General features: G+C 43.0%; 1 protein-coding gene across 6 annotated transcripts in view; it reads left to right on the forward strand.

Moving 5' to 3' along the window:
* MAST4 (microtubule associated serine/threonine kinase family member 4) overlaps positions 1-15362 on the forward strand; it is a 599104-nt gene that overhangs the window by 423766 nt on the left and 159976 nt on the right. Inside the window, exon 1 of one of the 6 annotated variants that reach the window (XM_024120551.3) lies at positions 1152-1578. The exons of 3 other annotated variants lie outside the window; for them this stretch is intronic. In XM_024120551.3, the coding sequence (XP_023976319.2) occupies positions 1487-1578 (92 nt within the window). In that variant the 5' untranslated portion in view covers positions 1152-1486. Of the gene's footprint in view, positions 1-1151; positions 1579-12040; positions 12130-15362 lie in introns of those variants that run through there. 2 more of the 6 variants (XM_028492947.2, XM_055086602.1) reach the window with 2 other exon arrangements.

A 15362-nucleotide genomic window follows, 5' to 3' on the forward strand; every position in this document is an offset into this window, starting at 1 on the left:
ATCCCTTGTCAGCTCACCCCCCCATCCCCTTTTTCCTCACCCTTATATTTCTATAAGCAAGTTTGTTTCCAGTATTTTCTGGTTGAACTAAACCATTTTTTAAACGTTATTTTTGCTTAAACATTTTTTTAAAATTTATTATCTCTTGCCATATTACACCAGATTAAAGTAGCTAATTTAAATTCTAGTGTTTTTATAATATACTTAATCATAAGCATCGGTGGGTTTGGGGAGTTATTGGAATCCTGTGTCTTTCTTCGAAATGAATAACAGTAACATTGGTTCAACCTCCCCTTCATTCCTTCCTTTCAAAGCCTTAACACTCATGGCAGGAAAATGATTCTAGCATTGGTTAACTAAGTGCCAGGTCGTATCTTCACAGGTAGTGGTTGACCAGTCCCTGATAGGGTGAAGCCACAGGTGTGCGCTGTAGCAATTCATCCAATGGATGTAAACTCATAAATTCAGTTTACTGAGGTTTTAGGTGAGTGTGGCATTCCCTTGGCGTGCTCTTCTTACACGACAAACAGCGTCCCTCGGCAGAGCCATGACTGACTTTTCTTGGAGTGTTTTCCTGGTGATCCAGTCTTCAGTGAATCACGCATCAGCCTCCAGGTGTGCGCTGTGCACTCTCCACCGGGTTCCGGATCGCGCTGGGTTTTATTTCTTTGGAGGGACCGATCCACCAGGGGCTCCGCGCTGGGGGCGCGGCGGCGGGAAATGCTAGGGTGTCCCGGTCCTCCTGGGCTCACGCACAGGTCCCGCCTGCTCCCTTTCCCATGAGGCCCCGCTCCTATGGGGAGTGTCTGCGGTGGGGACCGGTCCCGCCGCCTGGCCCCTTCCCGCTGAGGCTGCACAAAGGTGTCCGCTGGAGTCCGCCAACAGGCCAGCTTTCTATAAGTGCTTTTAAGTTTCCCTTTTTCGAGGAGGGGCGAAGAAGAGGAGCTTTTTCCATTTACATTCCTTTCCTTGTATGTAGATACCGAGAGGAAACTCAGCACTGGGCATGTTCGGATGTTGAATGGTTTTGCTGATAAGCACCAGCCTCCCGGAACCAAAGACTTAAACTAGTCCTCTCCCCTGCCCATCCCCACCCCCCCGCAGGAGCTGCAAATGGTATCTGCCGAACAGATGACAAAGTACCTTGGACTGAATCACACACAGACAACATTTTGAGCCGAACGCACGGCCCAACTCTTGTAATTACTGTTTATAGCTGGCCAGGGCTGACCAGGAGAGGGCAAACCCAGGAGGAAACAAGTTTCCTGAACCTTGGAGACATAGCTGTGTGTTGATTAAAGGCTAGGACGGGTACTTCTCACTCACGCTCCAAGTTGTTCTTGAGAGATCACAGTTCGCAGCACGTTTCCTCTGGAGGCAGTGAGTAGATAATTGGGATCTATTTTTGTCTTTTTTTTTTTTCCCCCTCCTCTCTCCGTTTTGGTCTTATGGCCTTGAACCCACAGTGAATTGAAGCGAGAAAGAAATGGATATGTCTGACCCCAATTTTTGGACTGTGCTCTCAAACTTTACTTTGCCTCATTTGAGGAGTGGGAACAGGCTTCGGCGAACACAAAGGTAAAAGACTTGGGGGTCCTTTTAGCCTGGAGAGGGAATGAATGCTTTGGCTTAGGAGGCTGCCTGGCTGCCTGGGCCCCCTTAGCAACTGGGGTTTCGTTGATTGGGTGACAGTTTGAAAAGTTTATACTCTGCTGGGGGGCCCTGGTTCAGGTGTTACCTCCTCTGCGGTTTTCCTGGGTCATGCTGATGAATGTGCTTTTCGGAGTTGTTCAGAAATGTGGAGAATCAGACCTCGAGTTGTGAGTGGTGGGGAGAGAAGGGAAAGGGGGAAGAGATACTTTTTCCCTCTCTTTGCTCTGATCATTTATCCATTTCATTCACTCAGGCATTGGAGCTTCTGCTGCTCTGTGTAGAGCCTTTCAGATGCTTCCCTCTATGAAATATTTAACCTTTATACGATGCAAATGTACGATTCAAAGGTAGCTCAAGTTTGTCTGTTTCATATTGTCTGCTTAAAGAGAAAAGTCTGCATAACTTTGCATTTTTTTCAATTGATTTGCTGACATTTATTTCTAAAAATAGACTGGCCTTTTTATTTTGTAACATATATTTGTTAGAATAGGTGAAAAGAAGGAAGACTTTTAAAATCAAGGTGAAGCTCATGCCACAAGTGAAAGACAGTTGAGAGTTAGTTGCTGACACTTGGGTGAGAGAAAATTATTTTAAAACAGGTGTTTCTCCTCTCTCCACATTTGTGTCCAGCACAGACAAGTGGCATGATTTTGGTTTTAGAGGGGCACACGCTTTGAGTTGTGTAAATATAGATTCTTTGTTTTTCTTCAAAACTTGCCTTGAACATACACGTGAACGTGCACGAGGGCAAGGGTGCAGTCAAATAAACAGGATGCTTGACTATCAGATTGGGAGATTCATCTCTATGCTCCAGTGTTTAAAGAACACAGGAAGATGGAGATGGGTCGTTCTGTTTGGTTATACCAGTAACTTTTTGTAGCATAAGTGCAAATACATAATACTTTGGAAAACTTACCATGACACTTCTCATGGTATTTCTTAATTTTCAGAAGCATCCTGGAATACCCTGACATATGCTGTTTATACTTACACAAACAAACACGTGTGTGTGTGTTTGTGTGTATGTGTCTCAGAGAGAGAGAGAGAGAGAGAGAGAGCATGATTGCGTCGATTTTTGTTATACTTACCTTTTAATGCAACTTGAACAATATTGGTGCCACTAAACCATATGATTCTAAAGTTGTGCCTTTTAAATAAGGTGGCTGTACTTTTCTGCTATAATGTTCAGAGACACTCTTTTGGTGTTGGTCATTTTTTAACAGGCTGTGTCATCCGTGCACCAAACCCCCCAAACAACGAATCAGTTGAAGAGATACTTACTGTTCCTGAACCAGGCCCCTACTCCTCATGGCAGTAAATCCTATAACTTGTTTGTCAGGAGCCCTTAAATATGTCTAAATGATGTAGCCCTGGCGGTGATGCAGCTGCTACTCTCACCTGGAACCACTTCTTGGGGAGATAAGTCTGCTCTGGCATCACACCTGTGTCTGAAACTGAAAAGCATCTGGAATCTTTCTTCCCTGCACCTACCTGTTTGATAGTATTATTGAGTCAAATGCATAAAGAATTCTCAGGCTGGTCTGACCATGGCCTTAGGGCAATATCTATCCAGCCCAGAACACTCCATTTTAGACAGCTCACACTGGCAGAGAGCCTAGGTTGTGAAGGAACTTGGATTCTTCCCAACCAAATAAGGGTGTGGGAGGGCTGTGTCCATTCCCCAAGTCATGGGCCCGTATCTTCAGTTTAGTGATACAGAGAGGGAGGTGGAATTTCTTCCCTCCCTTCTCAGAGTAGAGGTTGTCACAGCCTGTTTGTTATTTGGGATTTCCTGGATTCATGGAGTTTGGAAATATATATCCTGAAGATCATCTCTAGATACATCTACTTACAGGTCTCACAGGGCTGGAACTGCTTTCTATTTATTAGGTAGATTCTGGAAGGTGAAGGGCAGGTGTCCCTCTCTCCGGGTCAGTGTACGTGGCCGTTGCTTTCTCTTATTATACAGTGATCAGTTCTGGCTCTGTGTCCTTTCGTAAGGACATGAAGTGTATGCTTATAGTATGACTCTTCCCCTTCTGTGACCTCCCTTAACTGCTCTACATCCTTTTCCTCGTCTAAGTGCCACATTAACCCTGTTTCTTACAGCACTGATCAGTTTCCCTAAATCTGCCCTTTTAAAAGGACCTCTCCTTTCCCAAGTAGCCCGATCCTTTTGCCAGCCTCACTGAGGATGTGCCCACTGTCCAGGTGAGGGTGCCTTGCCCTCATCCTCAGCTGAACGTGCCTGAGCCCTTGGAACAGCTCTCCTGCCCAAGCCTGGCTGCTTCTCTGCACATTTGCTGACTTTGTTCGACAGATCATTCCGTTTGCATATTTTATCCCAGCTGCTTCTTCTGATTACATTGTAATCCAGAGGACTTCATCATAACCTTTTCTTTATATCAGCTTCTTGGTCTAACAAAGAGTAAAATCCAGCTTTGAGCCTGTGAATGAGGATCTTGGAGCTCCTAGGGATAGGATGTTTGGTACGCTTAGACAAAAGAGAGTCTGAATGGTTTCAGACTCTTCCCTTAAATCTATATCATGGTAGAAATTGTCACCACAGAGGACTTTGGGTTTTTGCTGCATCGCATCTGCCTTGCCAGTTTAGCGTGGCTCTGGTTTGTTGGTTTGCCCTCTCATGGGAACACTTTTAAGGTTTCTCTTCCAACTCAAAGCCCTGCATGGGCCCATAACTCCCTGAGTTCTTGGGGAAAGGCACCTACAGACTGACTCTCAGGCCTAGACTCTTAAACAGGTCCTGATGCACCTGGCTTACTTGTGCTGCGTCCCAATGATGATAATGTTCCCTTCAGTCCTTTTTGCCTGGACTGCGGCAGAGACTGGGTTGTCTGGACGCACACTGACTTTGTCTGCTGTTTTGCTGTGAAGCTCACATTTCCATTGATAATGGTTCCTTTTTTATGATGGGCTTTGCCTACCTCTCCCCCTCCTTCATTTCCTCAAGGTAGTCTCAATACAGCCATTCACCTGCTGCTTTGAGGGACAGAAATCTAGGCTGAATAAACAGGGTATTTAAACGAAAGTGTGTTGTTTTAAGCTGAAGTAAGAATTGCATGTTTTAGAGGCTGTGAGTTTCATAGACCTGCGGATTCTCCATTCACTTCAGGATCCCCTTGCAAGGTAGGATGGGAATTAGTTTGCCTGCTTTATGTTACTATTTGTTTGTAACATCTTTTCCTTTCCCGTTGGATTAAAAATTTCGAGGCAGAAGGGATCAAACTTCTCTTTGACTTATACCTCCTCTATGTCTCACTGTAAAGAAAGGACCACCATTGATTTATAAATGTTGCTGCTTAGTTTTGAAGTGCGCTCTTAGTTTTGTTGAAGTCTAGAGACTCTAGAAGTTGCTTGATTTTTAACCTCAGTGGTCAGAAATCTGTCATGTTTTCTTTGGGCTTAAGTGATAATGTCCAAACCTCAGTGACACCTAAGTTAATACAATCCTACCAGGCCATTGGGTAGTTTGTGACTCAGTTCATCACTTTGAGAGAGGTTCCAAATGTATTTTTCTGAGAACCTTGGGATAAAAGGTTATTTTGGTTTTGCTTTGTTTTTTGCTAAATTCACAGTACTCAGCAGTTGCAATGAACAGCAGGTACATTCAGGGATCTTTTTTTCTTTTTTTTTTTTGGCGGTATGCGGGCCTCTCACTGTTGTGGCCTCTCCCGTTGCGGAGCGCGGGCTCCGGACGCGCAGGCTCAGCGGCCACGGCTCACGGGCCCAGCCGCTCCGCGGCATGTGGGATCTTCCCGGACCGGGGCACGAACCCGTGTCCCCTGCATCGGCAGGCGGACTCTCAACCACTGCGCCACCAGGGAAGCCCCATTCAGGGATCTTTAACTGCTGTAGTCGTCAGAATGCATTGAATTTTTATGCACTCTGCATCTTCTCTTCAGAAACATCTGTAGTGTTGGTGAGTTTTTCTTTTGTTTTGAGCATGAATATATGTCTTTAAAAAGCATGCAATAGGCTTCTCTCCTGCCCTGGCATGTTAGGTATTGGTTAACCCGTACTTACCCCTTTTACAGAAAGCCCAGTTAAACCCACGTTTATTGAGCATCTATTGTTTGCCTGGGCACTGTGACCCAAAGCTGAAAGCCACAGGCATGCCTTCAGTGAAGACATGCAGCTGAATCATTGCAAACCAGGGAAATCAAGAAGTATTTACCAGGTACAGAGGAGCCGGGAGATGCACCAGATAGAAAACCTTGGGGAGGTTTTGAAGGGTACGTTGGTATTTATCAGACAGGAAGACGAGGCCTTCCCAGGAAGCGAAAGAAATGGTGTGTACGAAGGCATGGAGGCCTTGGCAACAACAGAGTTCGAGGGATTATACATAGCTCAGTATTGCTGGAGCATAAAGAACCAGGAGCATAACTCGGTACTGCTGAAGCATAAAGTCTAAAGAGGGTATATAATAGAGCACAATGGTTAAGAGGGTTGATCTGAAGCCAGTTTATTACCTGAGTTCGAATGTTAACTCTGTGATACTGTATACTGAGTAAGTTAACGTCTTTGGACTTCAGTTGCTCTGTCTATAAAGTAGGGACAGGTAAATTACTTGTCTCATAGGATTGGTATAAAGATTAAAATATGTTCATATGTATAAAATGCTTAATGCAATGACTCACATCGAAAAGCGTTAATAAACCCTAACTATTAATAGGGTTACTGTCATTACAACAAGGGGATGAGTAGTGGGTAATGACTGAGGAGGAGCGTTGAGACACTTGGTATTTGTGGGAGCTTAGCCTTTATCCAGTGGGAGAGAGACATGTCTAGAGCACTTGGGGAGTTTAGGTCTGAGAAGAGAGGGTGGGACCTCGAAACCAATGAATAAGTTATTGCGGTAGCGTTTCTAAAGGGTTTTGCAGGCCTGAGCAAATAATGTGGTGAGATTACTTACGCCTTGAGAGATATTAAGGATATAAAATTGGGAGAAGGTGATGAGCTGTTGGCTCTGGAGGATGAAGAAAGATACCACAATGGCCCTGGGGGTTTTTACTTGGGGAACCAGGGAAATGGAGAATCACCCGTACATATAAGACACAAGTACTTGTACTCGCCCCTTGTGTCCCCAGAGGCTCCTTCATCCACATTTATTGAGCACCTGTTGTGTGCTGAGTACCGTGGAGCGTCCATTCCTTCGTTCAGCTGGTACCCACAGCACCAGTGTCCTGTGCTGGGCCAGGGATATAGAGGTAAACCAGACAGAATGCTTGGGCCTCACAGATAAACCAACATCTAAATAAGTCAAGTGGTGGTCACTGTGTTCTGAAGGCTGTAAGCAAGAGCTGAGAAGAGAGAGTGACAGTGCGGGGGCTCCTTTAGATCGTGTGGTCGGGGAAGGTTTTTGAAGAGGTAATAGTCAAGAGAAGATCTAAAGGATGAGAAAGAGCCGTCGGCGGAAGACTTTGGGAGCAGGCATCTGGGAACAGCCAAGGCTCTGCGGCAAGAAAGAAAGAGCCTCAAGGCAGGTAGTTGGATGGTAGGTCCGGGGCACTCGAGGAGGCTGGACCAGAGATAAGAGGCTTGGGAGTCCTCATTAGGACCATGAGAAATACGTTAGATTAATCTGTGGGGGAGCTAAAGATGCCCCATTGAAGGAGTGGGCAGAGATGCAGATAGGAACCGGAAGGGAGACGACGCGGAGGAGAGTCCCGTAAGAGGGAAAGAAGCTAGCAGAGTGTTCTCACAGAGATCCCGACAGAATGATGAATGATGAACGGCTCCTCCACAGCGATGAACCGTGGTGTGCGTTGTGTCTGACGACTGGGGAGTCCTGGTGACTTCAGCGTGAACCCTGGCAGCAGAGGGGTGGGCTCAGGGCATCGGGAGGAGCCAGGAAAGCAGGAGTGAAGCGAGGCATTGGAGACCATGGGTGGCAACCCCCCTCTGTGGGTAGCTAAGCACAGCAGCCACACATCCTTGTGTACCAGCCTCTGCACATTCCCAGCTGGCCTGTCAGCCCTCTTCCCTGAATCATATCCCCTTACTCAGTGTGGCTCACTTTATTGTCTGCTTCATCACCCAAACAGGCAATGACAGCTTCCTTTCCCCTGCCCTCTGGAAGCTCAAGTTCTTTCCCCAGTCTCCTGAGTATCTCCTTTCTGACATGTTTACAGTTGGAGCTGCTCCGCTGAGTGTCTCTAGCCCCTACCTGCCCCCTCGTTGACTCTGCCTGAGCCTGAACGTGAGCCAAGTACAGATGGAGGGAGGGTACGCTGTCCGCCCCGCCCCTCCAGCCTGTTCCACAAGTGGCTGAAACCTGGCGCTCACATCCGCGCTCTCAACCTCTCTACACCTGACCTGCAGGCTCTGCCCCTCCCTGACTCTTTGCACCCGTTTTCCTCCCAGTCCTTGCTTTGCCCAGGCCTGTTTCATAACTGCTTCCTTTCATCCTTCTCCTTTCTTCATGCTCTGGACTGCATTTTCCACAGGTGGGACAGGCCTGCCCATCACGGCGGGGCTCGCCCTTCCATCTTCTCATCTTGTCTCTAGTTAGCTCTGACATGGGCACTGGTGCCGAAGGCCCTCGCTCCTGCGCCCCTCCCCCAGCTTAATAAGGGAGAGCCCTGGGGGAGAGGAGAACGCTGAGACGCCAGGTTAGGAGCTCCCAGCAGCTCTCTGAGTGACTTGTGTGCAGAGCCTGGCTGCCCCGCACCAGAGCAGCGTGTTCTCCGGGTCTTCAGGCTGGCCAGACGCAAAGGATGTGAGCCAGAATATGCGCATCTCAGAAATATTGCTTTAAGCTTCTAGTGGGAGGTTTACAACAGGAGATGACAGATCATTTGTTTTGCCCCTTGAATTTGTAGGTCTTTTGTGAGGGGAGAGAGAAGCAGAAAGAGGGAGGAGGAAAGGAATGAGAGAGAAAAATGTGTGAGACCTTAAAAAGTAGATTTCAAAAGAAGTCCATTAAAAACAAAGCTTTAGAATGGGGAGCATATGCTCCCTGGGGACGCATGGGCTATTCGTTGCTCTACCTGGTCGACACTGGAAGGGGTATATGTGTGTCAGTAAGTTCACAGTGAGGGGGGTGAACCTTATATGCTTTTATGGCTCTGTTTGCTTCTCTTTACGCATTTATCCTGTTATCAGAAGCCCAAGTGATACTTTTAAAACAGAGGAATCCTAAGCCTCAAGATAGAGACCATCTGCCCTGTGGGCTAAAAACTGACAGACGCTGGGGTTGAGAAATCTGCCCTGTGTGGAGACAGCTCATGGAGGAGAAGGCTTGGGGTAGGGCTTTATTTGGAAGACTTTGGGAGAGTCCTCCTTGTGTAGGTTGAGATGGAAATAGGCTGGTTTCTCAGGGAGCTCAGGACTAGAGGCTCTGAACCCCTGCCTCACTCTCCAGCACACCCAGCTCTCAGTGTGAGTAAGCCCGCACAAAGCTATTTTTAATCTGAGCTGTCTTCACTACGTGTAACCTAGTCATTTGGGAGTGACATCATGGTAACTCAGTAATCCCTTTGAAAGGTAATGGGAGATCCAAGATAATAAAATGGTCCTGGGGCTACCTGGATGAAAGTAGGCACAGGGTGTGTGTAAAACCATTTATTAAAAGCAAAGTCAACCTCTATTGGTAGAAGCCTTGGATATCTAGCAGCACACTTGGTTTTTGTGACCCGTGGTACATTTTGTAACTAGAGGAATATCTCTAAATAAAAAGTTCACGTGGTTATTAATACTTGTTCTGATACTTTATTTTCTTTCCTCTATCTTGGTAGTTAGGAAAGTTCCCTTGTGAACTTGGCTTTAAATTCTGAAAATATTGACCTTAAATCTTATTAATAGCATGAGAAGACCAGTGGGAGTTTTAGCTACACTAATGGTTATTGGATATGTTTGTTAGAGAGGTAATTACAGCAATATCAAACTGAAACATCATGTTGTTTTGTTTTAAAGAAAAAAGGCCCCAGCGGAGGATTTAGGCTTTGATCAGCATTTGAAGGTAAAGTAGATTGGTAAGAAGAATAGACAGTCATTAATGTTTATCTTATCTTAAGCTCCTCCATCACTTGCTTTATCATAGAACCTGGGGGCTTTCTACAGTCTGCTGACTTTGGAATTTACATTTATCAGTGATTCTGATTTTGTTACAGTTTGGGGTTTCTTGGGAAGATAATTGCAGGCAAAATCCATATATATATCTCTATATCTCTATCTCTATATCTATCTATCTATCTATCTATCTATATATCTATATATATATATATATGGAGCTCCATGTCTTTGGAAACTTTCTAACCTGACATGGAAATTCATATAGGAGATAGCTTTTGGAGATAATCTTTTAGGTTCTGAGTGAATTACCTGGGTGTAGGGAATGAGGAACGAGTGAAACTTGGTGAAGTCTCCTAGGGTGGTAGAATCAGAAAGGGAGGAAAACTGATGGATCCACCAGGCCCATTTTGCCCTGTGAGTGTTTGCTGAAGCTGTTCTTGCCGTGCTTTATTCTGTCTAATTTTAAACATTACACTGCATGTTGATGTCTCAGGACCCTGACTTGGACCTTACAACATCTCTCTTGAGAGTCACTATTACATCATCTAGCCACTGCCAGATTTCTTAACCACTAGATCTGAAGAATATCACTGAACCTGTGGCTTGCGTAAAAATCACCGATGTCCCTTTAATATTCCTATCTTTTAAAGTGCTGTATGATGGGTATCTTTTAATTAGAAATTATAGTTATTAAATGTTTTACTTTTACAGGTAGATGAAGGGGTTAAGGGGGAAAAGTATGTTTGTCATGGGAAAAGCTGCTAGCTGAATAAAGCACTCTAGGAAATACGGTAAATGAAACCTTTGTTACTGTAAAACAATGGCCATTAAGTGACTATTATGTAATGTTATTTCTTAAGTCTGATCTGGAGTGGCTTGTTGATCTTGGAACTTGAGATATAACTCCTGTACAAATATTACTTTCACTTGGCTAATGTCAAGATTTCTGATACAAAAATTGAAGACTTCTCCCAGTAGATTACCTATGTCAGACACTGAGCATTGGAGATATAGAAGCCACGTCAGATAGTTTATTTTTCTAGGTAAAGGTTAATTTTATCCTCTTGGTATTCTCCATTCTAGACCCACGTATATAAACACAAATTATTTGCTAATCCAAAAAATAGTTCACTGTAAAATTAGCCTACCCTTGCTTAACTGCTCCAAAGGGCAGACAGGTGGCAAAACAGCTGATAGGCACACTCACCTGACTTGGCAGGTTGCATGGATGACTGTGAATTTGCATTTTCCATAAACGATAGGTCCCCAAGCAAAGGAATTTTAAATTTTTGATTCAAATGGCCATGGTGGGACAGGTAGAGTATGGGATAGTTCAGGGGTGCTTTAGGTGATAGTTGATGATGAGGATTCTGCAAAATGAGCCAGTATGTTTATGAATTATAATTTCCTGTATGTTTTAGGATTTGATGTCTGGGGTTAGATATTTGGACCACAGAATTAGTAAGGAATAAAAGTTACCTCATTTTTACTATATGACCTGTGAACTTTGTATGTACCGTTCTTTCTCAATAGATGACTCCTGTCAATTTTAGATAAGTTAGCCATGGAAAGCTAGGATTTTTAAGGTGAAAAATCAATAGTGGTTTCTATAAGCCTCCTTAACATAGGAATCCAAGCCCAAGATCAGAGCTCTGCTTCCTTCAGTGCAGTTCTTGGATCTTAGTGATTTTGATGTCATTTTTACCAGCATCGCTACTGCCAAGATGCCCTCTTGGCAGGCAGACTTCAGTTTTCTCTGAAATTGTTATTGATTACTTATCATTTGATGGCTTCTTAAAAAAAAAAAAACCAAAAAACTCTTTAAACAAGAGAAATTGTGGTTTATTTTACCTTCTGAGACTTAACCTTAAAATTATTCTACCTTTTCGCATAAGACCTAGGGTGATCTTGGGATCAAAAGGTACAAATACTTGAACTGGTTAGATATTAATGTGATGCAACTTTCTGATGGCATTCCTCAGGGGGAATATAAACATTCCATTTAATGGGTCCCAGGTTTGAAACCCATAAAGAAAAGTGTTCTGACTCTTGGCACTGATAGACATATTCAGAAATGTTGTATTCAAGCCAGAGTAAATATATATGCCCTTTACACTTTCTTTCAGCTAGCAGAAGTCACTTCTGAACACTTATTTTGGCATTAAGGAAGCTCGTCATGACCTATTGTTTCAGAAAGATTATAGTTCTCATTTTAAGCCAGTTTTCTAGTTCCCATGTAAGTGAAATGCCCAGCCTGGAGCCGAGGAAACAAGCTTCGCTTTTCAAACCTTCCATTCTTTTAGGTGTGTCCCACAAGCAGTGGCTTGTAGCTGCTCCTTCAGTCACTTAACAGGTTTGATTTCAAATCTATTTAATAAGAAACTAACATGTTTGGAGGGGATTCATGGCCCAACATTTATGGATTTTGTTGGGAAGTTCCAGGTGTGTATATATATCTTAAACTCTATGTTAAGGCATGCTAGACTGGAATGATTTTGGTTTGCTTTGCTTTGTTCTGTTTTTGCCTTCTAGTCATAAGATGTATTAGGGATTGGATTGAGAGGGGGCAGCCCCCAGTCCTGAAGGCCATGCAGCTTCTCTTTCAATTCCTTGTCTTTGGCTGCCTTAAAAGCACTAAAGAGAAGTCAAAAGTTTATAAACTGGGCCAAAAAATAGGGAAACCAGAAGCCAAGAGGGATTAACCTCTGAAACATGGGAAGTTGATTACATTTAAATATACTTGGAGGGGCTTATTTATGAGTTATGTATCTTTGTGTGATCCTTTTTCCTGCTTTGTAGCTCATGGATGAGGCTGAATAACCTTCTGAAACCTGATAACCTAATAACCTAGTTTGACTCTGTCTGGCTTCTGTGAGCAAAGCCTGTGGCTTTATCGCATTGCCTTATTTATTCATTTATGTACCACATATTTATTGAGTACCTTTTATGTGACCAGGACTATGATTATCACCTGGAAAACAAAGATATATATGACATGGTCCTTTTGTTCAAGTAGCTCAATCAGGTGGGGTTAGAAAGTGATGTTGACAGATAATTATGGTAACATGTAATAACCAGTAGGAGATCTACCGACATCAGCACAGGAGGAGGGAGAGGAAGAATATCTGTTGAGGTAGTTTGGTGTATGTTGTCTCATTTAATGGTATATGTAATACCTGTTAAACAGATGAAAAAATTGAGGCTTAGAGAAGTTAATTAATTGTCCCCAAATTACCAGTAGTACATGGTAAATCCAGATAAAGATGTAACTGCACTATCCTACCTCCAAAGGAAATACAGCTCCAACAATATTCTAATTATTGAAAATAATATTTGTAAAGTAAGATTTTAGTCACTTAATTTTTATCATACATCAGCCTCCTGGCAATTCAAAGGTATTTGTGGAATATTGAGCCCTGATAATCTTGATCTTTGCTATAGAAATGCCACCTGCTGCCTGAGGGAAGAGAGTGAAAAACAGAAGTAGGTTTTACTTTGTTTTAAAATGCCACCTGCTGATTCTCTTTCCCATTAGTGGAAATTGTATATGTATTCTCCTGTAATTTCCCCATCGTAAAGTATCACAGTTTATAATGGTATTTGAGTGGGCTTGTGCTTTTGAAATTGAGGTTTCACTTATGGTGTAGCTCTGAATAGCTGCTATCTTATAGGCCTTTGGAATGAATAACACTGCACTGCACCCATGCTTATTTTGCTGAGATTTCTCTCTACGTATTATGAAATCCTGTGCATTCACGTGAGTGTATTTATTATGCACTCATCTCAAAATCCTTGCCAATCTTGTAGTAGAGCATATAGTTCATTTCATAGAAGGGACAAAAGTTCTTGCATCTTACACGGCAGTACGGTGTGAATGCCAGGAAAGAGCTGTTGGGATTTTAGAGATGAATTGCTTACAGGCTTCATCTTCACATTTTAAAACTACAATAATTTCTCTTGAATATGCTAATACTAACTACAAATATGCTAATGCTAACTACATTTTTAGAGAGATGTTTGATGAGACTTAAATACCTATTTAAGATAAGTAAGTATTTAAGACTGTGAAGATCATTGTATTTAGAGAACTAAGACTGCTTTGCTATGCTTAAAACAATTGTATGAGAATAAAGTATGAACAATCTACAACATGCAAAAGGCATAAACATGGCATCCAGAATCTGTAAACCAGAAAAATCCCTCACTGGCCATGTCTTAGCTCTCAGTGGTGCAGTATGTGAGCTGCTTTTGAGAAATGGCTGCTCCTTACTAAGGATGGAGTAAAAAAAGTCTTTCCTTCAGGTGCTATTTTTTAAATATTGAAGAAGGTGTTTTTCACGGCCACTAATCCAGATTCATACTGACACAAGGTTTACCACTTTAATTTACTCTAGAAAAAGTCCAGGCAGCTAGACGTGCTTTGTTTTGTTTTGTTTTTGACATGGTTTATGGAGATACAGTTTACATACAGTAAAACTATCCTTTATAGGTGTGTAGTTCTGTGAATTTTGACAAATTTTCACCACAAATTCAAGATACTTCATTTGCTTTGTAAAATAAGTTATCATGTCTTTTCATGATTTTCATTATATTTTAATTTCAGTGGAATGTATGTAGCTTTGAGAAGAAAATTTAAACTTATGCCTAAGACAAAGAATGGAGAAAATATGAACAGCCGTAAAAAAAAAAAACCCCCAAATTCTAGTGCTCAAACATAACCACTATGAAAAATATGGGGTTATCCATCCACGTGTTTTTTTTTCTGGGCGTATGTGTGCACACATGTGCATGTACATACCACAAAACTCATATTTTATTGAACCTCCTGTTTGATGAGCTTTCTTTTTCCCTTAAAGAGGTTCTTTTAAACACCCACCTTTACAATGGTAAGATTTCCGGAAATTTTGAAAAATATTTGTAATGTACAAGAAGGTATGGGTGGGGGGGTTATTTGTAAAGTTGTGGGGAACATTCAAAATCATGCTGTGAAAGCTGCCCTGCTAATGCACAGCCTCACCTAATTGTGGGAGTGTCCACACTGGCTCACTGGTGTGCAGAGTGGGAGTGAGGCCATGGACACCTCTGATGTCACCTTGGATGGTCTCACATTTTAGGTTCTGTTTTTTTCCCCCTATATTCAGATCTCTTTTGAAATGTTCCCTTTAAAAATATTCCTGCTAACTCAGATTCCAATTAACATCTCCCCACAGGCTTCAATGTTAAACCTCAAGATCTAAACTTTATCCCTTATGTGTGTGAGCAGGCTTGCCAGATGGCAGGCTAATTAATATAGTTTTGCAAGGTGTAGAAATATTTTTTCTCCGTAGGGGAACAAATGAATCCATCTACTCCACATCTTCCTTTCCCCTCTGTCCTTTGGGGAAAATCATCATTTAATTTTCAGAAATAAATTGTGCAACCCTCTAAGTGACACTTTCTGCTTTTTAAGGGAGGTGGTTTTAGAAATTGAAACTTTTTCATACTCAAAGGATGTAAAAACCCTATGTCATGGATTAAAATATCTGGACATCTAAGTTTCATCCAGGGTACTTTTTTTTGTGTGTGTGTGTGTGTGTGTGTGTGTGTGTGTGTGGTATGCGGGCCTCCCTCTGCTGCGGCCTCTCCCGTTGCGGAGCACAGGCTCCGGACGCGCAGGCTCAGCGGCCATGGATCAC

This window comes from Physeter macrocephalus, chromosome 8 (assembly GCF_002837175.3).
Source record: "Physeter macrocephalus isolate SW-GA chromosome 8, ASM283717v5, whole genome shotgun sequence".
NCBI classification, from domain to species: Eukaryota; Metazoa; Chordata; class Mammalia; order Artiodactyla; family Physeteridae; genus Physeter; species Physeter macrocephalus.